At 39.6% G+C, this 26,408-nt stretch overlaps 5 protein-coding genes across 9 annotated transcripts in view; 2 read left to right on the top strand and 3 right to left on the bottom strand.

Annotated features, from left to right (window-relative positions):
* Positions 1 to 1,745: 1,745 nt before the first annotated feature.
* tdp2b (tyrosyl-DNA phosphodiesterase 2b) lies at positions 1,746 to 4,833 on the bottom strand. Its single transcript, XM_028596709.1, has 7 exons — positions 4,354 to 4,833; positions 3,932 to 4,098; positions 3,630 to 3,779; positions 3,357 to 3,448; positions 2,754 to 2,872; positions 2,497 to 2,667; positions 1,746 to 2,315 (listed from the first exon to the last, which is right to left on the bottom strand). The coding sequence occupies exons 1-7, from the start codon at positions 4,498 to 4,500 to the stop codon at positions 2,034 to 2,036; spliced, it is 1,128 nt and encodes a 375-aa protein (XP_028452510.1). The 5' UTR covers positions 4,501 to 4,833; the 3' UTR covers positions 1,746 to 2,033.
* Positions 4,381 to 6,773, top strand: acot13 (acyl-CoA thioesterase 13). Its single transcript, XM_028596712.1, has 3 exons — positions 4,381 to 4,986; positions 5,150 to 5,334; positions 5,575 to 6,773. The coding sequence occupies exons 1-3, from the start codon at positions 4,894 to 4,896 to the stop codon at positions 5,732 to 5,734; spliced, it is 438 nt and encodes a 145-aa protein (XP_028452513.1). The 5' UTR covers positions 4,381 to 4,893; the 3' UTR covers positions 5,735 to 6,773.
* c14h6orf62 (chromosome 14 C6orf62 homolog) lies at positions 6,030 to 10,080 on the bottom strand. Its single transcript, XM_028596711.1, has 5 exons — positions 8,415 to 10,080; positions 8,044 to 8,220; positions 7,841 to 7,966; positions 7,464 to 7,598; positions 6,030 to 7,355 (listed from the first exon to the last, which is right to left on the bottom strand). The coding sequence occupies exons 1-5, from the start codon at positions 8,541 to 8,543 to the stop codon at positions 7,230 to 7,232; spliced, it is 693 nt and encodes a 230-aa protein (XP_028452512.1). The 5' UTR covers positions 8,544 to 10,080; the 3' UTR covers positions 6,030 to 7,229.
* Positions 10,081 to 10,941: 861 nt separating this feature from the next.
* gmnn (geminin DNA replication inhibitor) lies at positions 10,942 to 14,584 on the top strand. The gene is made up of 7 exons (XM_028596710.1): positions 10,942 to 11,035; positions 11,470 to 11,542; positions 12,495 to 12,596; positions 12,766 to 12,919; positions 13,012 to 13,094; positions 13,356 to 13,466; positions 13,927 to 14,584. The coding sequence occupies exons 2-7, from the start codon at positions 11,486 to 11,488 to the stop codon at positions 14,110 to 14,112; spliced, it is 693 nt and encodes a 230-aa protein (XP_028452511.1). The 5' UTR covers positions 10,942 to 11,035; positions 11,470 to 11,485; the 3' UTR covers positions 14,113 to 14,584.
* Positions 14,585 to 15,397: 813 nt separating this feature from the next.
* Positions 15,398 to 26,408, bottom strand: part of ripor2 (RHO family interacting cell polarization regulator 2) — a 59,047-nt gene continuing 48,036 nt past the window's right edge. For 2 of the 5 annotated variants that reach the window (XM_028597625.1, XM_028597628.1), the window contains exons 13-23: positions 26,170 to 26,316; positions 25,004 to 25,750; positions 22,043 to 22,227; positions 21,499 to 21,661; positions 21,271 to 21,403; positions 20,896 to 21,057; positions 20,362 to 20,535; positions 19,813 to 20,012; positions 19,510 to 19,593; positions 18,793 to 18,883; positions 15,398 to 18,071 (exon numbers count right to left, since the gene is read on the bottom strand). In XM_028597625.1, the coding sequence (XP_028453426.1) occupies positions 17,971 to 18,071; positions 18,793 to 18,883; positions 19,510 to 19,593; positions 19,813 to 20,012; positions 20,362 to 20,535; positions 20,896 to 21,057; positions 21,271 to 21,403; positions 21,499 to 21,661; positions 22,043 to 22,227; positions 25,004 to 25,750; positions 26,170 to 26,316 (2,187 nt within the window). In that variant the 3' untranslated portion in view covers positions 15,398 to 17,970. The remainder of the gene's footprint in view (positions 18,072 to 18,792; positions 18,884 to 19,509; positions 19,594 to 19,812; positions 20,013 to 20,361; positions 20,536 to 20,895; positions 21,058 to 21,270; positions 21,404 to 21,498; positions 21,662 to 22,042; positions 22,228 to 25,003; positions 25,751 to 26,169; positions 26,317 to 26,408) is intronic. The other 3 variants (XM_028597627.1, XM_028597626.1, XM_028597629.1) reach the window with 3 other exon arrangements.

The following is a 26,408-nucleotide window of genomic DNA, read 5'->3' as shown; positions in this document are numbered from 1 at the left end:
GAACCCAGCCACAGTCTATCAATCAAACAGTAACAGACCAGACTCCTCTTGCATTTTATTTCTCCACGTTACCAGGAGCTGACACACAACCCGCCAATCTTTTCTGGCTCGGGTCAGATCTGTGTCTGATCCATCATCATCCAACCCAGCCTCAAAGGACAAACCTCATCCCAGAGCCTCCCCGCCAGCACACGGATACGTCCACACAAAACCAAGAACATTCATTTTGACGTGCCTGAAATGAAAGCCCTAGTTCTCACTGAGGGCTACTCTTTTGAAAAAAAAAAAAAAAAAGCACCAAAAATACATCTGTGGTGCTTGAAAAAAAAAAGAGTTAAATCTCAGAGTTAAATTGTTAAAGAAAAAAAGTGAGTGGAATGATCTTGGAATACGTCCACGAGCCTTCCAGAGGGAAACTTATGGTGTGGATGTTTATGGATTTGTGGAGGAGGGAAACATTGATAGGCCTCTGGCAGACACACAGCTGTTGCTTCCATCTGTACCATCTATGACCTGCTGCAGTTCTCCTCTCTGCTGAAGTGGGAAACTGCTAAGTTAACAAATAGGGCAAACATAGTGCACCTCTGGAGGACCCTGAGAAACAAGTTTAGATTTCTGACAATGCTTTGCTGCTCATCATACTGCACTGGCTTGTAGCAAATGTTCAGTTTATTTCTATTGTATACCTCTATATCTCTGGCCATGCATGCTGACTCAATCTATTCTTATGAGTTGTATTTCAATATACTGGACTATCAACAAATGTCTACCACTTTTATTGAAAACTACAATTGCAATTATTTTTCGATTAACAGAAAAACATATTTGCAACTATTTTGATAATTATTATGGTTTCAGCTTCTCAAATATTAGTATTTGCTGCCTTTCTTTGTTGAATGTAAATTGAATATCATTTGGTTTTAGACTTTAAGTGGGACAAAAAAAATATTTACAAAATTAAGGTAATCATTATTTGCAGACCTACTTTTTTCTCCAATCAACAGAGTAGGCAGGAACAAAAATTGTAGGAGTTTGTATGACAAGAAAAGGAAAAAAAAACAATAAACCTCATTCTTAAAGTTTATGTTTTTTTGCCATAGGTGAACTCATTAAAGCTAAACAGACTTAGCTCAAGTGTCCTTGCTAATCAGGAACCAGTGAGCGGGGACAAACGGGGGAGGGAGGCCTGTTCTGATGACGCCTGCTCCCAGGGAAGAGTCACATCTGTGTCCTCTCCTAAGGTCAGCTCTTCTTTGGTCTGTGTGACTGGGCTGTAAAAAACTGTGCTGTCTGCTCACCGAGCATACATGAAAACACACTCTCAAATCTGAAGGGTGCATTACGGAGAGAGGAGAGGGACACGTCTTGACAGTGTGTTGGCAGAGACTGTGAGAAGGTTACATCTGGTTTAGGGTAGAACTGAGGTCATGATGCAGAATTGTAGATTATAGGTGCAATTAAATCGTTATATACAGTATCATTCTAATAGGCTTTTTTCACAGGAGACATTTTACATAACATAGCAGGCAAACATTATGGACCTATATTAGCTTAAATTACAATGATTTAGTAGTTAACATGAAGTTAAATTTGGAGTCACCAATCACTCAGACTGATTTTATTTCTTTTGTTGTTAATGCTGACTGCCATCAGAAAATATGACTTTTTTTTAACAATTGCAATTCAACTCTTTGGTGCTCTCTAGTGGTCAGATACCAATACTACAGCCGCACAGTGCTGCAAACTTTGACATTTTTACATTTATTGGTGCTTTCGACATTAATTTATTTTACAGACAAAAAAAGAAAACTCTTGGGCAGAGACACATTAGAAGATAAAACTAATCAAATCAATACATCAAATTTACAGGTAACCAACGTCAGCTGAGATCAGAACATCTCCTTTCACAGAGAACATGTTTCCGCATTCTGAACCCAGCACTGACATGGTGTGGGACTGTAAAACACACAAAACAAACTAGACCAGCTGATCCAAAACTTAAATTGGCATGTCTCAGGTTGTTTTGTGCATTTCTACGCAGCAGAGAAGCTACAGTAAATTCCCCAGTGATCACTAGTAAAGCGTCCACAGTCCAGCTTCTCCAGCCCCACCAGGGCCATGTGGTCGGGGGCCAGGCGTTGGACGCCGTCCTTGGTAGCCGGGCGGAGGTAGACCCGGTCAAAACGGCAGCGACTGACATAAGGAACAGTCTTGTTGTTGTTGGCTTTGGTGTCCCATGTGTAGCGGCAGTGCTCCTGCTTTCCCAGTCGCTCCCACACATCGCAGACACTGAAGGGCAAACCCACTTTGGCAACCTGAGATAGAGCCCAGAAAGGGCAATCATATTTAAAGAATTGTGATTACTTGTATGGGGAAAGTTCATAACCAAAAATGTGAGCATAAACACCATTGTTGCAGACTTTACTGGGGAAGTGAATTAAGCTGTCACACATAATATTTTTTTAAGTCAATAATGATGAAAGACAAACAACTGACCTCAGTGTCCCTCAGGTTTGTGTCCCCTCCAAACAGGACGGTGACATCGTCAGGTGCGTCTCTCATCCTCTGCATCACCACTCGCAGCTGTTTCATCCGCTCCGCTGCTTGGCCTTTACAGCTCTCGAGGTGGGACGTCATCAAACACAGCTTCTGGCCTTTGAAAGTCACCTGATTACAAAGAGAAAAATCCAACTTTGTAACAACAGAAAGCTTAACATGGCATTAAGTATTTGTACAACTATCTGTGCACAAACCTGAGCTACAAGCAGATTCCTCATCATTTGAGTATTGGGGTAAGTGATTATCTCGCTCTCCACGAATTTGACCCGTGACTTCTTCAGCATCATCCCAGTGAAGTAACCATCTTCACCACCTGGTCAGCACATGATAAGAGGAGGGATAGTTAATGATGCTGAGCTCAGCAAAAGCATATCCAATATTCTGTATAATACAGTTGTGGGGCCTTTTTTTTGTTTAGTGCAACATACTGTGTACCAATGAAGACAGTTGTCAGGTAATAGAAAAAGAAGAGTGCACTACAACAGGAGAAGAGACACTTTTCAGTGAAAATACCTACATCATAGGTCTTTTACACAGCAAACAATTTTGCCTTGTCATAATAGGAAAAGCACAGGTGTTACTAATACCATTAACAATGGCTCTGTTTTATCCAGGTGTCCCAGTAAGCCATGACAGTGTGACAGTGGGCCAGCATGCCTAATACCAAGACCCTAGAACTTAAGCATCTAAATGGAATTCAGCCATAATAATTTGTATCATTTACACCAGTGCTTTTCCTGCTGTGATATGTAAAAAAAAAACTATTCTGTTATAACGACCTGCTGAGCATACTGTACCTTCAATGAGTAGGTAGCTGACAGCCCGTTTCTTCAGGTACTGGACGTAAGGTGGAATAAGCTCCTGTAGAAACACCACGTCAGGAGTGTATCTACATAAAGACAAGATTCACTTTTCAATTACGATCTGCCTCTTAGAAATTGCATCTCCATGGGGCACTGCTCTGCATTTCTGATATCAACGGAGTTTAATTAGGAAGTTTGGATTGCCTGCCACAAATAAAATATCAGGTCATGCCAACAAAGAGTAACAGTGTATAAACACAAGCTTACAAGACTAAGAAGGAGCACAGGCCTCTGGCTCGCTCTCCAAGGTTGTCTGTATCAAGTCCATCCACGTTCCAGGAAATCAGTGACAGTTTATTGTCGTCTTCTTCTGAGGGTTTGCGTGTGGAGGCTGGACTGTCTGCAGTCAAATCTATACTGGAAAAGTTCCATTGACCGTTGACGTTATTTAATTTGGAGTTGTTAAATGTTGGCTGGCTTTAACAACAATAAGAAGAAAGAGTCACGGCTAAATATCACTACACACAGTAACTTGGACAGTGACAAAGGAGGAAAGACAGCAGACCTACCAGTCTCCTGGTGGGTTTTTCTCAACTTTTTGCTTCTTTTTTGGGGGGCTGGTTTCACTCTCTGGGAAATCTTTTTGCTTCTTTTTTTTGGTGCTGGTTTCACTCTCTGGGAAATCTTCTTCAAATACTTTCTCCAAATCAGCCTCAAAGAATGAGTTCAAAGCTCTCTGAAAGACAAGTGATGGGAAGTGATGCCTGACAATCTTCGTACCATCCTTAACAGGTTTATAAAAAAATTTTTTTTATCACTTTAAGCTTTAATAGAGGCTGATCTGATCAGCTAAATAAACTGCAGCAGTGTTGACTTGGACTAAAAAGTTGCCATATTGGCCACCAGCTGTAGCATTCTGCATCTAGCTGCAACAGTAACCTATCTAGGTAATGTCACATCTGAGAGGCCTCAGTTGTTGTAGCTACTGTACCTCCATTTCCCACTCATTTTCAGCCAGGTAGCACTGGGCCACAGCGCTATCAGTTCCTGTTACTGCCGCAAACTCATCGCAGAGGCGACTTCTGTTTTCTTCTACATTAGAAACTGACGGTTTGTCAAAGTCGGATGTAGAAGCCATCTTTTCTAGCTACTAGTTTTACGTATAGAGTTACACGGGAATAGAGTTAAATGCAAACATTAGTCAATATTTTTCTCTGCAAGTTATCTCAGGTGTACCAGTGAAAGGCGTCCGGGGGAATTTGCTAATTAGGTTACAACAAATCGCAGAGCAGCAAACTGTACTTTGTATGATTGAAAGTTAACAACTCTAGGTTACCTGTACAGTTACTAATGAATATCATCATATTGTTATTATTGTGGTGCTGTTTACTTTCTTAACCGAACTTACAACACATCTAGCTAGCAGATTGACATAGGCAGATTGACTTCAAGTTCCGCCCGGACAATTTATCGAACACAACAGTTTCCGGTGGGAAGTAAACAGAAGTTTGACATTGGTCGCAATTTACTAATGTTAAATATGGTTTCGCTGTCTTTAAATTCGTTAAAACAAATAATGAGAGCAATGGTAGATAATCCAGGCTTCGACAGAGTCCTGAGCAAGGTAAAGATACACATTCTGCGACATTTCTTGACCGTTTTAAGATGTATTACTGTGAGCACACTTTGTAACTCAACTTGCACTTTAAAACTCAACGAGTTACCTAACGTAGCTGGATAACGTCCGCTTTGTTGCATTGTCACAGATACCTATGTGTTTCCCTCAGGTGGACGTTTTGTCTGCCAGCCCAGGTAAGGTGGTGTGTGAGATGCGGGTAGACGAGGAGCACACCAACCGGGGAGGGACGCTACACGGCGGGTTGACAGCCACTCTGGTCGATGTCATCTCCACCATGGCTATCATGTACACTGAGAGGGGAGCACCAGGAGTCAGTGTGGATATGAACATAACGTGAGTCCATTAACGGTGTCAACTTTAAAAAGCTCAAATGTATTCCCCGCTGATCACCAAAAAACTTTGCATCGCCTCTGGATCAACCTGTGAAAAAATACAGAGGACCTGATCTCCATGTCTTCAGCAGTACCTACAGTCCTGATTTCAGGCCTTGACCTTCAGTGTTTTTAAGGTCAGGTTGAAGATTAACTTCATAAACTACAAATGACTGGCAAACAAAATGTCATTGTCTTACAGATACATGAATGCAGCCAAGATGGGAGAGGATGTACTCATTACTGCTCAGGTTCTGAAGCAAGGACGGACGCTGGCGTTTGCCACTGTGGACCTCACCAACAAGGCCACAGGGAAGCTTATAGCACAAGGGAGACACACTAAACACCTTGGCGGCAGCTAAACTCTCTAAATCAGATATCATGTAACGATACTGTCAAAACAAGGGACTGAGTGAATATGTAAACTAACCTTTGCCTGTAGTTTGCAAAACTGACTGTACAAAAAAAAATGTAATCAACAGTGGGGAATACTTGTCACGGCTGGTTACTTAAATATTTGTTACCACTGTTGCATATTTGTTGTCGAACAGTTACAGAAAAAACTGATACAGTAGCTGTATGGTCAGAGTCAATCCTGACCTAATTATTGTATCAATGGTACTGCTTCATGCACATGCAATAAAACAAAGACAAGAGTTATGCTTTCAGAATTTGCATTGTATTGGGATATGCTCAGCAGTATTGATTTGAGATTCAACAGAAAAAACCCAGAAGTTACACACCTTATACCCTTTTAACTGAACACACTGAATCAACAAGGAGCAAAATTATATGCTATGTACTTTATATTCTTTGACAAGCAAGCCTGCAAAACCCAATTTTAATTTGAGCATGGAAGCAAATTAACATTTTAGTAGGTCAAATTAAACAAATCAGTTAGCTTTCAGCAACTTTTGTTAGGCAAGTTAAACATTAAGTATGTCACCATTTCAGTTTATCAGCAACCCACATCCCAAATAAAACAAAACATAAAACATCAGATTTCAGTAGCTTAAACATATGGAGCATGAATGGTGACAATGACCTTCAACATTTAACCAACATGTCTCAACTTTGTGTACAATGCCTTTCAAGTCACTCAAGATTTTAGCAAAGGCCTGCCTAGCATGTTTCAGAGGAAAGCAAATGACAGCAAAACATTTTTTTTCAAAGTCCAGCAAAAAAACTAAGGCGGTTTTTAAGAAGCAATACCTACACCATATGATTTGACAAATATTGTTCATCTTGTTTTCTTTGCTTATACAGGTATTATAACACCTATTCACACCTATCCTTGGTCAAAAGATTGTGTAAAGTTGTTCTAGAAACCCCATTGCCATTACAAACAAGCTTTAGCAATCCTTTCTTATGACAACAAGGATATAAAACATGTCCATCTGAGACCCACCGTGAAGACCTGTGTATTGTTTGTTCCTGTTTTGATGCAACATAAAGAGTTCCTTCAATGACCGGTGCTGTTGACAGTGCGGCTCCAAGAGAACAACCAACCACTCAAAATCAATGTTCGTGCAGGTTCAAATGAACAAAAATGGATGAGTGAGTAGGAGGGAATGAAGAGGGATTAAAAAAAGAAATGGGGGAACCACTCCAAAAATGGAAGAGAGAAGAGAAGGAACATTGGGAGCGTGAGGGAAAAAAAACAAGGATGGGAACTAAATCAGCTTCAGGTCAGGGAGGGGAGACTGAGTAGGTAACAAAAAAGGAGAGATCCAAGCACAAGTTCAAATCTTTTAAAAGGAAACGGGTGGAGATGAGTACATCAATTTGCTTCTGAAGGCTTAGGATGGAGGGAGGGGGGAAGACTTTTCCCTATGTGGCTGGGTGATGCAGGGAGCCTTAATCAGGCATGTATGGGCGGAGGTGATCCTCGATGTCTCCCACACCCCAGCAGGTCAGCTGGTCCTGGGGCAAGTAAAGGCAGAGGCTGCACAACTTGAACACTGTGGCCTTGGTTTTAGGAGTCTGGAAAAGTGGACAGAGAAGATTTGTGGTGAAGTGTGTTAGGACGCTATCTGGGGTTCCAGTTTGTCAGATTGGTAACAACATTATAATTTCAGTGGATTGACTCACCTGTAAGTGCTGTCTATCCATGAAGAGAAATACAGACTGCGTTGGGTTGTTCATGACCATTCCAGCCTTGTCTTTACGACCCAAAGCATGCAAGCACTGCTTCTCGTAGTCTGCATGATGAAATTCAAACTTGGCCTGTAAATCAGAGGAGAGACTTGTGAGCCAAGCAGTACATTTTGTTACATCCAGACGAAAGCAGTGTGATTCACAAATGTAATTAATTATTAAATTAATATATTTTTTTATACTATACAATGTAAAATGTCTACATTGTGAACATCAAGTCATTACAAATGAGCACAAGGTTATTTTCATTAAAAGAAAAAGGCTTCAAACATTTACAGCCCCAGTAATATGACGAGGTGTCAAGTTCTGACCTGAACAGGCCTAAAGGGTTCATCTTCAGCCCCCTTCCATCTGGAGAACAGCAGACAGACAATCTTCTCAATATCGTTGCGTGGCCAAAGGATGAAGTCCATCTCCTGTGTGCAGCCTATCACATCCTGTGAGAAGAGAGAACAATGTAAAACACAATGGACTTTTTCTTTTTCACCCCTCCTAAAAAGGATGCACTACTTACCCTTCGCATTGACTGATATCTGGGGGCGTGCAGTTGCACAACATCTTTTTGCAGGAGTTCTATCGAACTCTCGAGCGAGTAGCTAGAATCTCGCACACCTCGTAGGATGTTTTCTTCATAGTTGTTGGTCATCACTGGCACCACTTCAGCTACCTCAAAAAGAGCAGACTTCTTCTTCTGTAATTACAAAACACAGAAACAAACACATTTTAAGTAATTGTTTTCCTGTGGTCATATAAAAAGGAACAAGTGTAAATGTGAAATGTAAAAGTGTAATGAGAAGCGCTGGAGAAGTTCAAGTTAAGGTCTGAGAGACGAGTGATTTAAGATTGTGTTGAGAATTACTGTATTTTTCCATTTTACTGACAAACCTTTTCTTTGAAAACGAAGGCTATATAAATCTTGAAGTCAAACTGATCAGCCAAAGATTCCCTTTTCTTCCGAAGTTGAGCTCGTAGTCGATTTCTTGTTTGATTTCTTCGTGAAGTTGGGTCCCCCATGGTTAGATTTTGATGGTAGGGTCTTCTTGTACAGAATATTTTGGCTACACTCTACTTTTGTATTTATACGTTGGATAAAGGATGGAGCTAGCTACCCTTTGCAGAAACAACGCATCAAACGACTCAAAGGCTAGATCTGTAAAATACCCACTAACTACCAACTGAGAAGGTCAACAAATCGGAAACAAAACTACGTCATTTTTAATTTGTGTAAAAGGGCAGCGTTGAGGAGGGGAATGGTCAACAAGCTAAGACTACATCTCCTTATTACTTGTTCAGGAATCCATGTTTTAAGACATGACTTTTAAGCCAAATGAGCTTTTTTCAACCTGCCATCGACATGGGTTTACAACAGAGATTTAAATGAAAGAGCAACTCAAATGTGACTAACTTTTCTTCTGAGAATGTTACTGAAATCAACAGAAACAGCTGCTACTGTAAAAACCCATACCTGCAGTATATTTTTGCTATTGAAGTTGAGGACTACAGAGACTAGCAAGCAGACAAATACTCTATTATTGGGGTCATTTCAAAGTCCCTCATCCATTGCTATCGTTTTTTGTTTGTTTCTCTGTAGAGACTGCGTTAAATGCGTGTTACAGGCGGATCGGGGATACAAACGAACATGGCAGGCAAATACAGATGCCAGGAGATATTGGCCCCGGGTAACATCGAAGACTACTGCGAAAGTAACTTGACATTTCCTTGACTTTTACTGCCATTCATTTGGCCCACGGCCTGCGGTGCTGCCACTGCTGATAGTCATGATGTGGGCGTATTTTTAGCACACTAGCTAAGGTGAGCTAGCAAGCTAATCTGGGCATTCACTTCCAACACTAACTAGTAGTGAACCAACGATATAGCTACATCTTATCTTCTGACTGATTGGCTTAAATGAGGCCTATGTGTGGTTGGCTAGCTAGCGTACAGTCATCTTTCTACGCGTTTACATTTTCTCGCCAGGTTCAATGTGACTGCCAGTGCTGTGAGAGTCAAGAGACCTGCAGGTTTGGCTGACTAACTGGTTATTCTTGTGCTCAGCATTTTAGCTAGGTGAATGTGCTTCAGTCGTGTCTTGTCACTAACTTTATTGACAAAAATCCGCTAGGGAATCAATAGCCAACCAACGACAAACGCTGAGTTGCGAAATAAACGTTAGCTAAACAAATCTCCCCTATTCACGGCTGAAGTTTCGAGGTGTTTGCTGCGCTTGTTTTCTTTCTCTTCTTTTCTTCAGTCGTCACAACCTCCGACTCGCCCTGCTGCATGCCATGTCAAGATAAATCGACAATCCAGCTGAAATCCTCCGTTCTTTCAGTCGACATGTGGCGTGTTCTGTCTCCCGGCGGGCCCATATTTGACGGCGTGTCGTCCAACGTTTGTCCGTTTGGTTTCTTTGTGTGTTTTTAGGCAGCTGATAATGGCACACAAACTCGCCGATCCACAGCCTCCCCAAAATGGCTGCACAGTCAACTACGAACTACAAAGCTGTGACGTGTGTTGACATGTGACTGCACGAGGAAAAAACAACATCGTAAATGTAATGCTATGCAAATATCCTCTGGAATATGGTAAGTATGGAAGCCCATTTCCGCCAATGTGATGAAAAAAATATCCTGTAAGTCATTAGAATGAGAAACTTTCTCAAAATCAGTGCCTGAAATTGGCCAGTACGTCTGATTTGTGTTCACATGAGTACCCTTACTTAATTGTTATCAGTATTATTAATAGGCTGAAATTCATACCAAAATAGGCTATCATGATTTATTGGGAAAAAACAAGCCATTCTATATAAAATCAGACATTCAGCACCCCCATATAGCCCGAATAGAATGATCATTTGTTTCATACATTTTCAGACAGACGATTCAACTGTGAGAGATTGGCAGTTGAATCAGGCTCCAAGCTATACCGATGACGATCCTGTCAACGTAGTTCATTATTTTGAGATAGGCCTACTATTATTCTGAGAAAGCTTCTTATTGTTTTAAGAAAGTTTCTCATTATTTTGAAGTACTATTATTTTTGAGATACTAACTCATTATTTTTAGATGCTATCTCATTTTTTTTTTTAGATATCTCATTATTTTAAGAAAGTTTGTAATTATAACGACTTACATGATTTTTTTTCATCACATTGGTGGAGATGGGCTTCCATAGATTTATTTTTATTATTATTATTATTTTGCATACTGTTTTTCTTGTCTTTTTTTTCTTGATATGTTACTGTAGTACATTTATATTATGTCCTGATAATATAAGAGTGTATCCCTTACTGAGAGTGAAGACAGGCTGAACTGTTTTCTATAATTGATGTTTTTGTTTTGTTGACGTTGTATGTGAGAATTTACACAATAAAGTTAAAGAAAAAACTAACAAAAAACCTTCCCCGTGATCTTTATCACGTGACGGAGTAGGCGTATTTAAGCCCCTGGCGCGAGATTCTCGGAGAACAGAATAGCAGTCTCAACCACAAGTTGTTTGTTGCAACGGTAAGTCAATTTAACATCTATCTACTTTAATATTGCCTTAGTTGAATCACCTCCACACCTGCTGCTCATTTAGTATTGCTAACATCAATTACCTTTGTGCTAGCCTTAGCCGTGGTCGCTGAAATTATGGTATTTTTACTTTTTTAGCGTTAGGTAGCTAGCTAGCTAGCTAAGTCAGTTGGCCTTTTGTAACGTTACCAACCTTTCCTACTGACGTGGCTAAACTTTTAGCTATACATTTGTCTTTTAACCAGCTAAAGAGGGTGTTAAGAATTAACACGAATGTCGCGTTAAATATCGAACGTTACTAAGCTATTACCATGTCGCTTAAGTTTTAAACTAGCTAGCTTATTTTGGCATGGTTTTCATCAAGTGTGTAAAGTTAACTTTCTAGACACTTGCATGTGTAGTGAAGTTATGTTATTTCCCATCAGGTCTCTTGAAGAAAAAATGAGTATCATCGGAAAGCAAAAACACAGCCAGCAGAGGTCTAATGAGAATATAAAGGTGAGTAATGTGTCTTCCGTTTCGAAATGCGCTCCTTCAAATGTGTGACAGTACGGTTTAGGGCTGAGGTTCAAGGGGTAAACACAAGTAATTAGGATAGTTTTAGGATATCTTGCCATTGTTGGTATAGATGGAGGATCTCGTCACTCACGCCACTTGAACATGTAGCTAGCCTAACTAACATTTTGGTAATGTCAATATCTGTAGGCCTGAGAACTGATAGTTATACCTCCTACAGAAAAGAGGAAGGAACCACACGTTGTTTAGTTTTTTTTTTTTCCTCGGTAAATGGTGGCTCAATTTTCCGTAAATTCATGAATCTATAGATTACAGAAATTAGTAGTTTATTTAGTCACTGGTGTGTACACGTGTAAAATGAAGGTTTTAAATGAAAGCACAGCAAAATACTTATCTCCTGCAACTTAGCCAGAGAACAAGTATTTTGATTTATACATTGCTGTAACTCAAAGTAGTTAAATACATTATCTCTGTCTCCCTGCTCAAAATCACCAAAAGATCACCTTTTTATTGGCATGAAAAACTCACTGGCAGTGTTGTGAAGCTGTGGGCAACCATTAACAAGTTAGCATGTTGGCAGCTCTGTAATGAGCCTTGGAGAAACTTTCCCACGGCTGTAAGAATTTGGGCCCTTCCCTTGTTCCTACACCTGTGGGCCTGTTGCACATAGCAGCAGTGTTGTGTTAAGCCACCTTCACCTATGCCCCCTCTCCCATGGTGACAGTGTAACTAAAGTAAAGCGTGCAAAGTGATGCTAATCCCTGGTGAATAGAGGCTCTGAAAATGAGAACATGGGTCATGTTAGTTTTCAGTGTGACTCAATGTGAGTTTGTCATAATGCATCTGGGAAGAGTTTAGGCTCTTTCCTTAATCATTGTCTCTATGATTTGATTTACTTGGCTGTAAGGTAACACTTGAAGTTTTTATCTTTCAGAGCTTTTTTACACCATCCCAAAAGGCAATGGGACCCCCCAGGCAATCTCTACAGGTCCTCCAGCTCTCAGCTGGCAAAATAAATTTGGGAAGGTCAGCTCAGGTATGCAACAACTTTGAACAAGCCACTCTTGTGGTGTGTGGTTTATTTATTTTTTATAAATTTTATATTGTTTGCATTAGAAATTCTTTTATAGACTTGTTCAAAGAACGAGTGCCCTGTATCCTCTGCTTATTCAACATTTGAGAAATGCTTAACTTTTTCTCTTTAGGTGGGAAAGGTAATTCCAAAACGCAAACAGTGGAGCACAGAACAAACTAGAGGTCCAAAGAGGGTGAAGGCTGAAGTTAAATCAACACAAACTGAAGAAACTCAGTGTTTGACAGATGGCATGTCCAATGAAGCGTATGAACTTATGGTCGTAGGTAAGAATTTAAAATCTATGCACTACATACTGCAAAATTGTAGCTATCTACCCTCAAATATCCCTTACTTGAGCTGAAATTTGTCTCTGTAGAAACTGCTCCTTGCTCCTACTGGAAAGAAATGGCTGAAGAGCGTCGGAAGGCCTTGTACAATGTTCTACAGGAGAACGAGAAGGTGGGTTAATCACTAAGTTGGTTAATGTTTACCAGTCAATTGAGTTGTTCCCACGCTCCCACTGACTCGTTAGCTGGCACAGGAAATGCAGGAGTAACTTTGTAGCTAAACTGAAGGACCTGAATTCTGTTTTTACTTAATTTGGAAGGATTATTTGTAAATCTGAAAGCTGGGCCTGTTCTTGCCTAAATAATTTAACTAGTGATTACAGTGCTATTGTCTGTAAAATGCTTTTTAAGTTTTTATTTTTTATTAAACTAGTTACACAAAGACATTGAGGCCAAAGATGAACAGATAACACAGCTGAAGTGTGAAAATGAAGAGCTGCAGGAGCTGGCACAACATGTACAGTACATGGCTGATATGATTGAGGTAAGAACACTATTACATTGTTTGAGTGTCTAGTGAGTTGGCACTAGAGTCTACTTGGACTAAAGATTCTGGACTAGAGAGAAAAACACTCTGGCTTGTTATTTCATTAAATGATCACCATTGTGTTGGGTGGCACTCTGACCCAGATGCAGGAAGGGGATGACATCCGGTACATGAGATGCACTGGATGCAGTGAGCCAGAGTAGATGTCCTGATGTCGGTTGTGAAATGTTGTACACACAAGAACATTAACAAGCTTGGCCTACACTGGTAGATGACCTGGTTTAAAGTTGAGCCTGGCTGCATGCTGAATATTTTCTTGTGCTATATTCTTTACTCCAGCATTTAATTTCCCATTTGTCACATGTTCAGGACTATCACAAGAAGCAGTATAATGAAACTTAAACTAGACTACACTGAGGAACTTACTTTATGTATGATATCATGCTTTGTTTTTAAGAGGCTGACTGGAAAGAGCCCAGACAATCTGGAGGAGCTGCGGGAGATTGCTCTTGATGTGGATGAGCATGATGACCGTGAAGTGGCAGGTCGAAGTGAGGAGGAAGAAGACTCGGATTACAGCCAGAGTCCTTCAGAGGAAGAGACTTCAGACCATGAACAAGGACCCTCAGGAGAGCTGGATTAACTGACCACTTTTATTTCATGGGACTTTGAACTGGTTGTACAGGTCAGCAGATTTTAGCTACAAGATGTTTTGGCAGCAACAAGTGGCCATCCATTTGACTGAATTGGCCCTTTTTTTTTTTTTTTTTTTTTTTTTTTTTTTTTTTTTTAATGTAATTTATGTACTTCAATAGTTTTTCAACACCTGCAATTTTAGTTTTACACCTTGAACAGATTGGGGCTGGTTGTATTTTCTTAGGTTTTGCTGTATTAAGTAAAGAGGTGTTTAATACTTAACTACTTTTCAGACATTTCTACAAGACCGGAAAAGCACAGTGTAATTTAATGATGGCTGTTTTAGTTTTTTGCATTCACTGCCAGATGTGGTCTTGAGCATGTCCTTGAAGAGTTAGTTTACACTGAAAAATTGTGCAATGTTGTAGCTCCAATGTGTACATAAGCCTAATGTAAAATAAACCCTTTTAAAAACTTTCCTCTTTTGTATGGTTTGTTGTGGCTGATCTTTTTGTACTTGTACTGGAAGTATAATTTGGAAGACTTCTGAACAAGTGAAGGATCACCTCTGTAGATTAATCAAAACTTTTGAGACTTGGTCTCCTGAATGCTGCCTTTTATGACTAGGTGGCTAAGATGCATAAAATGGCTTATGGGATTTCTGTGCCAGAGGATCTAAGCGGTCTGGACTAGGTGAACATGCAGAAAAGCCTGACTGGTCCTAAACATAGGTGCCTGGTAAAGTCTTGGTCCTGTATAGCAGATGACCTTGGGCATTGCTCAACCAGTTTCATATTACTCCCATCATGATACAGAACTGGATCTAGACACTAAAATGGGAGGTGCTTTTTTTTTTTTTTTTTTTTTTTTTTTTTTTTAACATTAGAATATTCTTGAGGATGGGTTGCCTTGTAAGGTGCTAAACTTGTCACCACAGTGATCACTACTTGTATTATGACCCAGGTGTTTAACTCAGTATTGGCCCAAACCAGCAATTCAGTTTTTTTTTTTTAAACATTACAATGACCTACTGTAATCATCTACCCCTAGCCTCTACACTTTCAATGCAAAAATATCTGGACAATAAAATGTACACTTTAAACCATCCATAAAGTTGTCCTTGGACATCTGTAAAATCTGACAAAGCACAACTGTACAGTTAACAATTTACTGTACATGCATTCCACTTATGTGACAATCGCCTGAATTATCTTAGTATAAAAGGACAATACAATGACATCTTGACCAACATTTAAGACTTTTGGTTTGCTTAAAAATCCACAATTTTGTAGTTAACTATGCAAAAATAAACTTTATTGCAACTTGATGAGCAGAGGACATACCCCTAACCACAATGGAGAAGTGTAGTATGCAACTAAATGGATCAGTACGGAAGCTATGGACCACAGAGATGGATAATGATCAATTTCAGCAAAGTGCACCAAATTATTCCTAAAACCAGTCTCTAAATAATTAAATGTGCACATTTTGACAACTTGTACTTTGTGGTGATTAATAATTGAACAGCCAATGAATCAACTAGACTACATTGGTAAACTGCAAGTTTCTAAAAAAGACAGTACAGTAGCTCACTCAAAAAAAAAAAATTAAACTGAGTGGATGAATTAGATACCAAAATACTGTAATGCTATTCACATCATAAAAGAAACAAAAGTAACTGTTACTTAAAATATGAACAGTTTTGCAAAAGGCTGTATAGAAAAAAAAAACTAACACCATCTTCAGCTTTTAGTAACAACTTCACACATTTACAGATTATAATACAAAAGAAAAAATACATTTCATAAAAAATATTACCACTTGCTTTTAATCAATATGGCTTTTGGACTGTGCAGTTAGAACCAAATAAGATTCATATATTATGGGTTTGTCTTTTTTAAGTTGTGCTTATAAAGATAAGTCTGAGTATTCTGGCCAAAATGCAAATGTTGTATTGAAAATACATTCTTTATGAATTATGATCTTTTATTAAAATTTAAAAATGAATTCTTCCTTTGGTTACAGTAAATCTAAGTATTAAAGTAACATTTTAATATATGTCCCTTTTATGTTCGGGACCTTTTTAGGGAAAAGAAATCTATAATATTAAACTTTTAGCAAATCTTATACTTCTCCAAAATAATAATTCAACTAATTTAATTCCTTCAAAATAAAATCTAATTAAAGTTAAGCATTAGATAATTTGCATGATAACATGGAAGCCTTTTTAAATGATAAACAATATTTAAAATACTAGACCTGATCCAAAATAGAACATAAATATACATTTAATTTACATTAAACTGTCATCTGCAATATTACAGTATAACATCAAAGAATATTAGAATTACAAGTTAATAATAAATAAGATGTGTGAGGTTTGTCATTGTGCACTAGCACAAGACTCAGTAGTACAGTTACACTGAGAAAAGGGAATTAGGTGCTCACCTTAGGTCAGTTTTTCCACATTACAGTTAGGATGGAGGGAAATAAAACCAACTCAAAACTGAACACTTCATTCTGCAGCTTCTCATACATTTGTAATTCTGCCATTAGCTCACATACTGTATGAATGTGCAGTAAGAAAACAACAAAAACAAAAGGCCTTTACTCCACCCAAAGGATCCTCGTCTCTGTACAGTTGTAGGAAAGTGCACAATCACGATCCTAAACCAATGTATTGCCCTGGACTTGCTCTGTACTTGGTAGGAAAAATACATAACAAGAGTGTATTGTGTACAGTGGAAACCTGCCTAATCGACCACATCAAGGCTCAAATGGTTAAAGCTGACTTTATCAAATGTCAGGTAGGTGCAAAAGAGTAACGTATGTACAGAAAAATTGCACTTGTTTAACTGCAAGTATGAGAAACCTCTGATATAAACTGCTCAGTGAGTGAAATGTGGCCACTGAGCTGACCTGTTTCACCTCTGCCCTTCAGTTTCCTCCACTGATAGATGGCTAAAGTCAAAATCTGTTCAGGACTGTAAACTGCTGTAAAAGTAGGGCTTTTAAACTGCAACATCACTTCCTCCTAGAAAGCCATTCTCAACGTATTAATGGTCCTCCCTGCCACAAAACACACATCTTCCAATCGTACAAGAATCCCTGAAACTTAAAATGGAACGTACTAGAAAACAGAACTTAAAATATATATTTTGAATACAAGCACATATATTACACCGGCTGTGTAAAATATGCCAAATTTACATGCCTTACAACAGTGCAAATCTTCCAAAAGCGCCAGAAAACATTTCTAATGATAAACAGTGATTATACACAGATCATATGTAGAATATTGCGTGACACAACTGACTCTGTAACAATCAAGATGATGATTAATTTGTGAGTAAGTGATACAAGTGTTGTGTGCAGTGGCTTGTTGAACAGAGGTTATGTGAAGGGTGAAGATGCATTGCTCAAATTCTAGTTTCCACAGTCTTTAGAGCAGCTGCAGCGGCTTTGTGTCCAGTCAAATTTGTGCTCTCCAGTTAAACTCTAGTGACCGGTCTGCCTGGCTCAGAAAGCAGGGAGAGGGAGGGAGAGGGGGAGGAGGGGTGTAGGAGGGTCTGGACGTGGAGATGGTGGAGGAAAGCGGAGTGGTAAGTGTGTGTGCAGGAGGGTTATAGGTTGTGTCTTTTGTAGCTAAGACAGTTTGTTTGGTGTTAAATCCTTAAGAAGAAGTAAGAAAAGAGATTTAATGTGGCAGTGTGGAGATCCTTAAGTCTGTGTCAAAAAGCAGAATAATAGAGTGATCAGTCGTTAACAGCCCTATGAAGTGTGGGGTGTAGCTGAGGGAAGGGCAGTGCTGTCCTCGGAGGTCAGGCTGAAATGTCGTTTGTGATGTTTTCCGTGGCACGATGGCTCAGAAGGCAGTGGTGACAGCGTTTCCTCGCCGTGTGCCCAGGCGGAAGATTTCCCCCGGCACCGTGTCCAGCTGCTCGTACGCCAGCCGCCCCTCCTCACCTGCCACAAACACAAGGGTTATCTAAAACACACTCAGATTGCAATGGTATCCCTGCAGTCAAAACAGTTTAGCATTAGGTCCCAATAAAAGACAAGTGAGGCACGGCACAAATCATTGAAAAAATGAACAGCATCCACATATGGCTAAGAAAAGGCAACCCTTCACCCCAACTGGGTCATCAGGCAAATAGCCAACATGACAAAAGGTATATATATCCAAGGTATGTGTTGTGTGTGTGTGTGTGTGTGTGTGTATGTATGTATGTATGTATGTATGTATGTATGTATGTATGTATGTATGTATGTATGTATGTATGTATGTATGTATGTATGTATGTATGTATGTATGTATGCATGCATGCATGCATGCATGTATGTATGTATGTATGTATGTATAGATAGATAGATAGATAGATAGATAGATAGATAGATAGATAGATAGATAGATAGATAGATAGATAGATAGATAGATAGATAGAGAGCATATCTTGTTGATGTCATACTCCCTGAGACATCTTTTTCCCGACCCAGTAGGGGGAAATGTTGCCTTTTGTCAGTATTATACTGTACAGACCACATTTATATACATCTTATTCATATTTTTATACTCTATGGCCTTAGGTACTTTATGGCAGCTGTGTATAAAATGCAAGATATTTGTAGAAGTGTAGCAAAAGACCAAGTTGAGCAACATTTGATTTTCCATAAATGTGTTACTCACCAAATGTGAGCAGGGTTTCTATGGCAACATGGCGAAGCTCTTCATCAGCTGAATCACACAGTGCTACCACCGCCTTAATGCTCTCTACGGCCTACAGAAACACAGGCAAGCTCTGTGAAAAGGGCATTTGTCAAAGGGTATTTGTCAAAGCACATTTGACAACACAATGACAGGCTGATTTAGAATGATTTACTCTTTGTAATGACATACATAATGACACGGTTACATTTCATAATTTATTAGCCATCATAGCACATAAGATAAACTACATTATTTTTGTACTATGCCCTGACCACTATCTGAATAGAATAACTTCTGTATATGTCACATTGAAGAATAATCGTTTGCTGCAATCATTTTTCCGATCCATAATGTCCTTGTTGCATTTCAAAGTTCAGCTGAAGCTAATGTGAAGCAGTTTCATTAACCAAATCAAGTGATTATCTTCGTCCTGGCAGTTGGGTGTAGATTTATTTCTGGTGCCGTGTCCTGGATACAAACATGCAACTACCATGAAGTATCTTCCACAGGGGCTCAAGCAAGCACACAAGGAATTTTGTGCCAAAAGAAGACCGTACTTTTGAAAGATAACATTCAATTTGACTTACTCTGACTAATGAAGCTTCATAATAGTTTTGTCTGAACACAAATGGAGTCCTAAACAAGCTCCAAATTTCCACAGTATCACAACTGAAGATGATGTAAGAGGCCACTGACCTGCAGACAGCTGAGAGCTGAACAGGCTGCCCTCTGGCTCTGAACTCCAGCCTCTGACAGCGCATGGGTGTAGCACTCCACTGCCTGTAGACACGCAGATTAACATTCATGGCTTGTGGCATCACTATTTGAAATGTCACACACACACACACACACACACACACACACACACACACACACACACACACACACACACACACACACACACACACACACACACACACACACACACACACACACACACACACACACACACACACACACACACACACACACACACACACACACACACACACAACTCACTCTGGTCCTAAAGTGGCTGTTTGATGCAGAAGAGATATAGTCGGCTGCCGCCTTGTTGACCTGAGGGTCCTCTGCAGAGAGCAGGCAGGCCAGGGCCCTCAGGGTGTCATTTCTTGGCCACAGGGATGACACAGGCACCTCCTTCAGTTCTGCTAGACACCGAGAATAATCCCCACTGCACAGAGCCTCTGCAAACACCTCTGAGTACGACACAAATACAGACACATGTCAGAGGTTTAACCATTACATATCAGCATAAAGCATAAGGACCTTTTCTGTACTCCTGACATGAAATTTGCTTTGATAGCTTTTCAGTTAGTATTCTAAAAGATCCAGGAATTTAACTTGGTTATTAAAAAAGTAGTGAAAGTTGTATGTAAAAATGCACTTCATAGTTTAGCCATTTCTTCCTTACTCACAATCACACTTATCAGCCTGTTTTTTGTGTTCTCTCTCTCTACTATCTATTGTGTAAAGTTTGAGGTGCTTGTGGACAGAAAATCCAAAGTGATAATTGATTAAACTAAAACTAAAAAGTGTTTTGCTCACCTTCTCTGGCCAGATGCAGCAGATGCGTCTCCATGTCATGCACTTCATGTTGTAAGATATAGCTGTGGAACTGAAACACCGTCAGGACGTCCTGGGAGAGCTCAGCGGCACAAGGATTGTGTGCTGCCACCAGATCGCTCCTGTCCACCATCTCGCCCACTACGACACCAATCACTGGAGAGAAAGGAAAGAAATCTAAAGTCAAAGAAAATAATTTTGAGCCAACTGAATCTACACATTGTGAAGATCGGTTTCATATCTATGGATTCACTATTCCATTTAGTCTCTTAAATTGAGTATTTTTAATGATTTTTAACCACATCAGCAGCATTATTAACATTATATTAGCAGTAGTCTATATCCTTGACGTTCCACTTCCAAGATTAAAACCAAATTAGTGATTAAGTTGAAAGAGGGACAAGATTAAAACCAAATAAGTGACTTGAACAGGGAATAAAAACACAGAAACAAAACAATGTGATTTTAAGTGCAACCTTTGGCTTTTTTGCAGAAAGGAAATAGGGATGATCCAACCTGTGTCAGCGCTGTGTGGGTGTCTCTCCTGCAGCACTGCTGTGTAGCGCTGGTTCATGTGTTTGAACACTCTGTCCAGTGTGGTGTGGAAAAGTCCTGCAGACCCGCTGCACTCTGACCACAGAGTCATCAGCTGTGGGCGCTCTGCGAGCCCCGGGAGAACTGAGAGAGAAAAGGACAAAACAGAAGGTCAGACGCTACAAACCCTCAAACCAGAGAGTTCATTGTGTTGAATGGTAGTAATCTTTCATAAAATACTTAAATAATAACACAGATTGGTATACACTGCAAGATTACTACTCTTGAGATACATTGCATAGTAAAGAGAAATAATACACCAATAAACCATACTGGTTTCAACTTGTTGGTACCTACCATCAGCAGCAGATGTAATGGCTCCCAGTCTGTCCGCACTGATCTCTGCTAGCTCCTCTAACAACTGAGTCTGTCCGGACAGCTTGAGGAGAAGACTGCGACGCTGCCACACACCCATCCCACTGGTCAACAACTGACAAAAGGCATGTTGCAATAAACTGGTAATGTCAACTGTAACTATTTGTTTATCATTTATACTCCAAACCATGATGTCATAAGGAGCTCTACCTGTATGAGGTGATTACAGTACTGCAGGTGGATGACGATCGCCACGTCCAGGTTCTCGTTTCCAGTGGTGAGTGGCAGGGGGCTTCCTGCCACGCTGTTGCCCACCCCGGTGTCCTCCGTCAGGGCTTCACTAAGGTGTCCTCTGGCTTCTGGATGCTGGCCACTGAGAGGCACATACTCAGAGTCACCACCGAGTGGCAGCAGCATCACACAGAACCATAATCTACTGTACTTATTATAAAATGGATTTTTCAACTTGAGATGATGCAGATTGTCTGTCCAAGTGTTTTTGCAGTGAATTGATTGCACACATTGCTTTTATGAATGAATAGCTAGGCATTAATTACCTTTAAACCAAGCAAAGTACAAAGTATCCTACTTAAGCGCTTACTGTGTTTTTTTGTTTGTGATACCTCAACAACACTTTATTTTCAATTTCAGTGCACACACTTCCAAACAGTAGTCAAACGCCATGATACAATAACAATGTGCTTAGTGTCAATGTCAGCTAACACAAAAAGCCTCTATGCCGTCTCCCACTCACCCGATCCTTTCTCCGTCTGAATCAAAAAGTGGAGACCTCTGTGGGGGGTTGCTAAGGATGGCATTATCATCTCCGGTATCCTCGTCATCAAAGTCAGAGGTGTTGAGGAAGTCGAAACTCTCCAGAGCACTCTCCACTGTCAGACTGAGGCTGGATGACCGGCTCCTGTGACCCGGGAGACGACACTGTGAGGAAGAAGAAGAAGGGGATAATGAGTCAATAACCCTTTACTCTTATAAATCCTTAACTTGCCAATGTCCATTCCAGTAATTCCAGTACTCAAATTAATTTTTAAGGTAATGAGTGACTTTGTTACTTTGGATTTATGTTTTAGAGAGTAGATATGTTCTAAATATACTGAGTATTTTAAGACCTGACAGAGGACAGCCTTTTCAAAATAAAAGCCCTGTGTACAGTTGAAGGTCTGTTGATGTCTGTCTGTTACAAGAAGATGCATTTAGTTTTCTAAAGATTACCCAAATAAATGATAAACTTTCATATGTGCAGATATTAAGTCCTCAGTCTTGTTCCATGTTATTGTTGTTTGATTGATGAGGAAGTTATAGGTTAAAGGATTATGTAATATAATTAGTTAAAGTGGCAGTGTGGAAAAAAATGGAATTGTGCTGAGAGTTTAGCAGTCATGAGTCTTGTTGTTGATTCAAGTTTTCACAATTGTATGTATGTGTGTATACAATGGAGAAAAACTGTAATACAATTATTTTACCAAGAATGTCACCACAGACACACAGTTTGTAATGCAAATAAATATATATATAACATTGCAATACTTTAATGAGTGGGCCATAGGCTCAATCACCATTGTGTTACCTCGTTAGCCGATAGATAGCGACTTAACAGACATTTATTTAAATGAAAATCTTTGAGATTGCTACTTTAAAGAACCATGTAATGACTAGAAAAGCTAAATTGCTAAAGCTAAACTGGATTGCTGGCATAACTGTGTAAGAAGAAGGTGAAGTAGTGAGAACTGTTGGACAAGTGGGATGGTTTTGATTAGCATGAATTTCATTGAAATGTTGAATAATACCAATAATGTATTAAACAAAAGTGGAATATTTGAAGTTTTTTTTTATTGGTAAAAAAGTCATAGACATACATTATAGTATGTTGAACAAAGTCATAGCATATCGAAAAAATTCATAGTATGATGAAAAAAGTGATAAAAAAAAGTCTTAGTATAGTATGTTGAATAAAGTGATAAAAAGCCATAGTATAGTATGTCGAAAAAAAGGCATAAAAAAGCCATAGTATAGTATGTCCAAAAAAGTGATAAAAAAACCATAGTATAGTATTTCAAAATAGACAGATAGGTACACTTTTATTTGTGGCAAGAGAAGCCTGGCATTGAACAGCCAACCTTGTGGTTAAGAGACAGCAATTTTACTTTCCAGCCACAAGCTATCCAGTATAGCATGTGGAAAAAAGCCATGGTATAGTATATCAAAAAAAAAAAAGTGATTAAAAAAGCCATAGTATAGTATGTTGAAAAAGCCATAGTATAGTATGTCGAAAGAAGTGTTAAAAAGCCATAGGATAGTATGTCAAAAAAGTAATATGACGACAAAAGTGATAAGAAAGTCATGTCGAAAAAATGATAAAAAAAAGCCATAGTATAGTATGTAAAAAAACAAAAAAAACATGGTATACTATGTCGAAAAAAGTGATAAAAAAGCCATAGTATAGTATGTCGAAAGAAGTGATAAAAAGCCATAGTATAGTATGTCGAAAAAAGTAATATGACGACAAAAGTGATAAGAAAGTCATGGTATAGTATGTCCAAAAAAGTCATATTATGGTATGTTGAATAAAGTGATAAGTCTTTGTATGTCCATAAAAGTGACAAATAAGCCATAGAATAGTATGTCGAAAAAGTCATAGTATAGGATGTTGAAAAAAGTGATAAAAAAGCCATAGTATAGTATGTCCAAAAAAGTCATAAAAGAGCTGTACTATAGTATGTCAAAAAAAATGATAAAAAGCCATAGCTTAGTATTTAAAAAAAATAGACAGACAGTTACACTTTCATTTGTTGCAATAGAAGCCTGGGATTGAACAGCCAACCTTGTGGTTAAGAGACAGCAATTTTTACCTTCCAGCCACAAGTTACTCTGTATAGCATATGGAAACAAAAAAAACATTGTATATTATGTCGAAAAAAAGTGATAAAAAAGCCATAGTATAGTATGTTGGAAAGAGTGATAAAAAAGCCATAGAATAGAAGGTTGAAAAAGCCATAGTATAGTATGTAAAAAAAAGTGATAAAAAATGGAAAGAAGTGATAAAAAGCCATAGGATAGTATGTCGAAAACGTAATAGGACGAAAAAAGTGATAAGAAAGTCATGGTATAGTATGTTGAATTAAAAAAAAAAAAAAAAAAAAAGCCATAATATAGTATGTCGAAAAAAGTGATAAAAAGCCATAGCATAGTATTTAAAAAAGACCTAGGATTGAACAGCCAACCTTGTGGTTATGAGACAGCAATTTTTCTTTCCAGCCACAAGCTACCCAGTATAGTATGTGGAAAAAAGCCATGGTATATAATGTCGAAAAAAAAAAGTGATAAAAAGCCATAGTATAGTATGTCCAAAAAAGTGATAGTATAGTATGTCCAAAAATGTCATAGAATAGTATGTTGAAAAAAGTGATAAAAAGCCATATTATAGTATGTCCAAATAATTTATAAAAAAGCCATATTATAGTATGTAGTAAGTGATAAAAAAGGGATAGTATAATATTGTCCAAAAAAGTCAAATTATAGTATGTTGAAAACAGTCATAGAAATAGTATGTCGACAAAAGTAATAAATAAATAAATAATAATAACACATTTGGTTGAAAGTAACATTTCCTGAAAGTACTTACAGTATTTTTTTCCTTCATATGTTCTTTCCCATATAAGATCTTGTACACATACATATTAGAAATGGAGACAGTCACCTTGAGCAGGTCCTCCAGACGCATCACTTCCTGCTCCAGGTCCTGCAGCTCTCGGCAGCGGTGAGTCAGAGACTCCAGCCTCATCAGTAGGCTGTGGATGGCCTCCTCCAAGCTGCTCTCCAGGAAAGCCCTGCTCCCCTCTCCTGCCCAGCTCAGATTTCCTCCTCCTTCCGTGGAGCTCCCACTTGGCGGCACAATTTCCGAAGACGTCAGCCTCTTCACTAGCTGCCTGGTCAGGCTGCCCGCCTCCTCTGTGTCCAGTTCCACGGGTTTCAGTTCGTCAGCGTGGTCTAAGAAAACATCCTCTGAAGCCACTGCAGACAGGTAGCCATCAGAGCAGAGGGATGGGGCAGCTGAACCACAGTTGGAGCTAGAATTTCGCTGGGACTCTGTACGCTCCCACTCCGAGTCCTCTGCCACCTCAGCTTCATCACTAGCAAGGCTGGCACTGGTGCCCTTACTTCCTCTACTACCCGTCTCCCCATCCTCTTCGTACTCCTCATCCTCCTCTTCCTCAACTAAATGCTCCTCAGCAATGGAGTCCTCCCTAGTTGGGAGGATTTGTATAGGTGATGGGTCAATTTCTGGAGGGGTGACTGTGATCTCAGGGTTGGACAGGCCGGGGGAGTGGGAGCTCGGGGCAGGGCTGGGCGTAGAACCAGACGTGTCTGAGAAGGTGAAGGAGAGACGCTTGCACTCGGCCACGCCGCAGCCACCGTTCTCAAAGACATCATCTGGTAAAGTGGACTGAAAAGAGAGTGAGGGCAGTAAATATGTGTTACAAAAAAAATGGAAGATTAAGATATAGCTTGAAATCAGTGCATGTAAGACAAAAGAGTGCAAGAGAAAGCTCTCTCAAGTGGAAAAAAGAGATGGCAGACATACTTAAAACATCCACTCTAAATCCACTTTTCTTTCTAAATTATTATGACCAGATCTGATCAACCAAGATAGAATCAGAATAAGGCAAATCTGAAAAGAAAAGCATAACAAGAACCCATGCAAAGAAACATGCATTCACACATGGCATTCTGCAGCCCACAGAAAGGAACTGGACAAACCCAAGTGTGTCCACACCAGCAGAAGAGTACATCCCCATCACGTCGATGGGGTATGGGGCACACAAAAGTCAGGGTAGGAGGGTTGAGGGGCCACAACACACTCACATAGACCTCCAGACTGGATTTGGGCCTTGGCCGGAGTGAGGCCAGGTCACCAAACGAGCGACTGCTCCTTAGCTTCTCTAGCAGGGTGTCTCGGAGCATGTGTAGGAAGGAGAGGCGCTGGCGCTCCACAGGATATGGCCGCCACTTCTTTACACAATGCACGCAGGCAAATAGGACAAGGTGTTGGGTATTTGAGTGAAAGCAGGTAAGTGAGATGCAGGACGGATGGATTAACGTGT

This window comes from Perca flavescens, chromosome 14 (assembly GCF_004354835.1).
Source record: "Perca flavescens isolate YP-PL-M2 chromosome 14, PFLA_1.0, whole genome shotgun sequence".
NCBI lineage: Eukaryota > Metazoa > Chordata > Actinopteri > Perciformes > Percidae > Perca > Perca flavescens.
Note: the sequence above shows the minus strand (reverse complement) of the source record. Positions and strands in the feature narration are given on the sequence as shown.

What these genes read in the sequence shown, in the direction of transcription:
- acot13 (XM_028596712.1), top strand. Translation starts at nt 4,894, where the DNA reads ATGTTAAATATGGTTTCGCTGTCTTTAAATTCGTTAAAACAAATAATG. An exon ending in TCGACAGAGTCCTGAGCAAG is followed by an intron (nt 4,987 to 5,149) that starts GTAAAGATACAC and finishes TGTTTCCCTCAG; the next exon opens with GTGGACGTTTTGTCTGCCAG. An exon ending in AGTGTGGATATGAACATAAC is followed by an intron (nt 5,335 to 5,574) that starts GTGAGTCCATTA and finishes ATTGTCTTACAG; the next exon opens with ATACATGAATGCAGCCAAGA.
- tdp2b (XM_028596709.1), bottom strand. Translation starts at nt 4,500, where the DNA reads ATGGCTTCTACATCCGACTTTGACAAACCGTCAGTTTCTAATGTAGAA. An exon ending in CTGTGCTCCTTCTTAGTCTT is followed by an intron (nt 3,449 to 3,629) that starts GTAAGCTTGTGT and finishes GTCTTTATGTAG; the next exon opens with ATACACTCCTGACGTGGTGT. An exon ending in CAGCTACCTACTCATTGAAG is followed by an intron (nt 2,873 to 3,356) that starts GTACAGTATGCT and finishes TGTGCTGACCAG; the next exon opens with GTGGTGAAGATGGTTACTTC.
- gmnn (XM_028596710.1), top strand. Translation starts at nt 11,486, where the DNA reads ATGAGTATCATCGGAAAGCAAAAACACAGCCAGCAGAGGTCTAATGAG. An exon ending in GGTCTAATGAGAATATAAAG is followed by an intron (nt 11,543 to 12,494) that starts GTGAGTAATGTG and finishes TTTATCTTTCAG; the next exon opens with AGCTTTTTTACACCATCCCA. An exon ending in ATTTGGGAAGGTCAGCTCAG is followed by an intron (nt 12,597 to 12,765) that starts GTATGCAACAAC and finishes TTTTCTCTTTAG; the next exon opens with GTGGGAAAGGTAATTCCAAA.
- c14h6orf62 (XM_028596711.1), bottom strand. Translation starts at nt 8,543, where the DNA reads ATGGGGGACCCAACTTCACGAAGAAATCAAACAAGAAATCGACTACGA. An exon ending in CCTTCGTTTTCAAAGAAAAG is followed by an intron (nt 8,221 to 8,414) that starts GTTTGTCAGTAA and finishes TTGTAATTACAG; the next exon opens with AAGAAGAAGTCTGCTCTTTT. An exon ending in AACCCTTTAGGCCTGTTCAG is followed by an intron (nt 7,599 to 7,840) that starts GTCAGAACTTGA and finishes TCTGATTTACAG; the next exon opens with GCCAAGTTTGAATTTCATCA.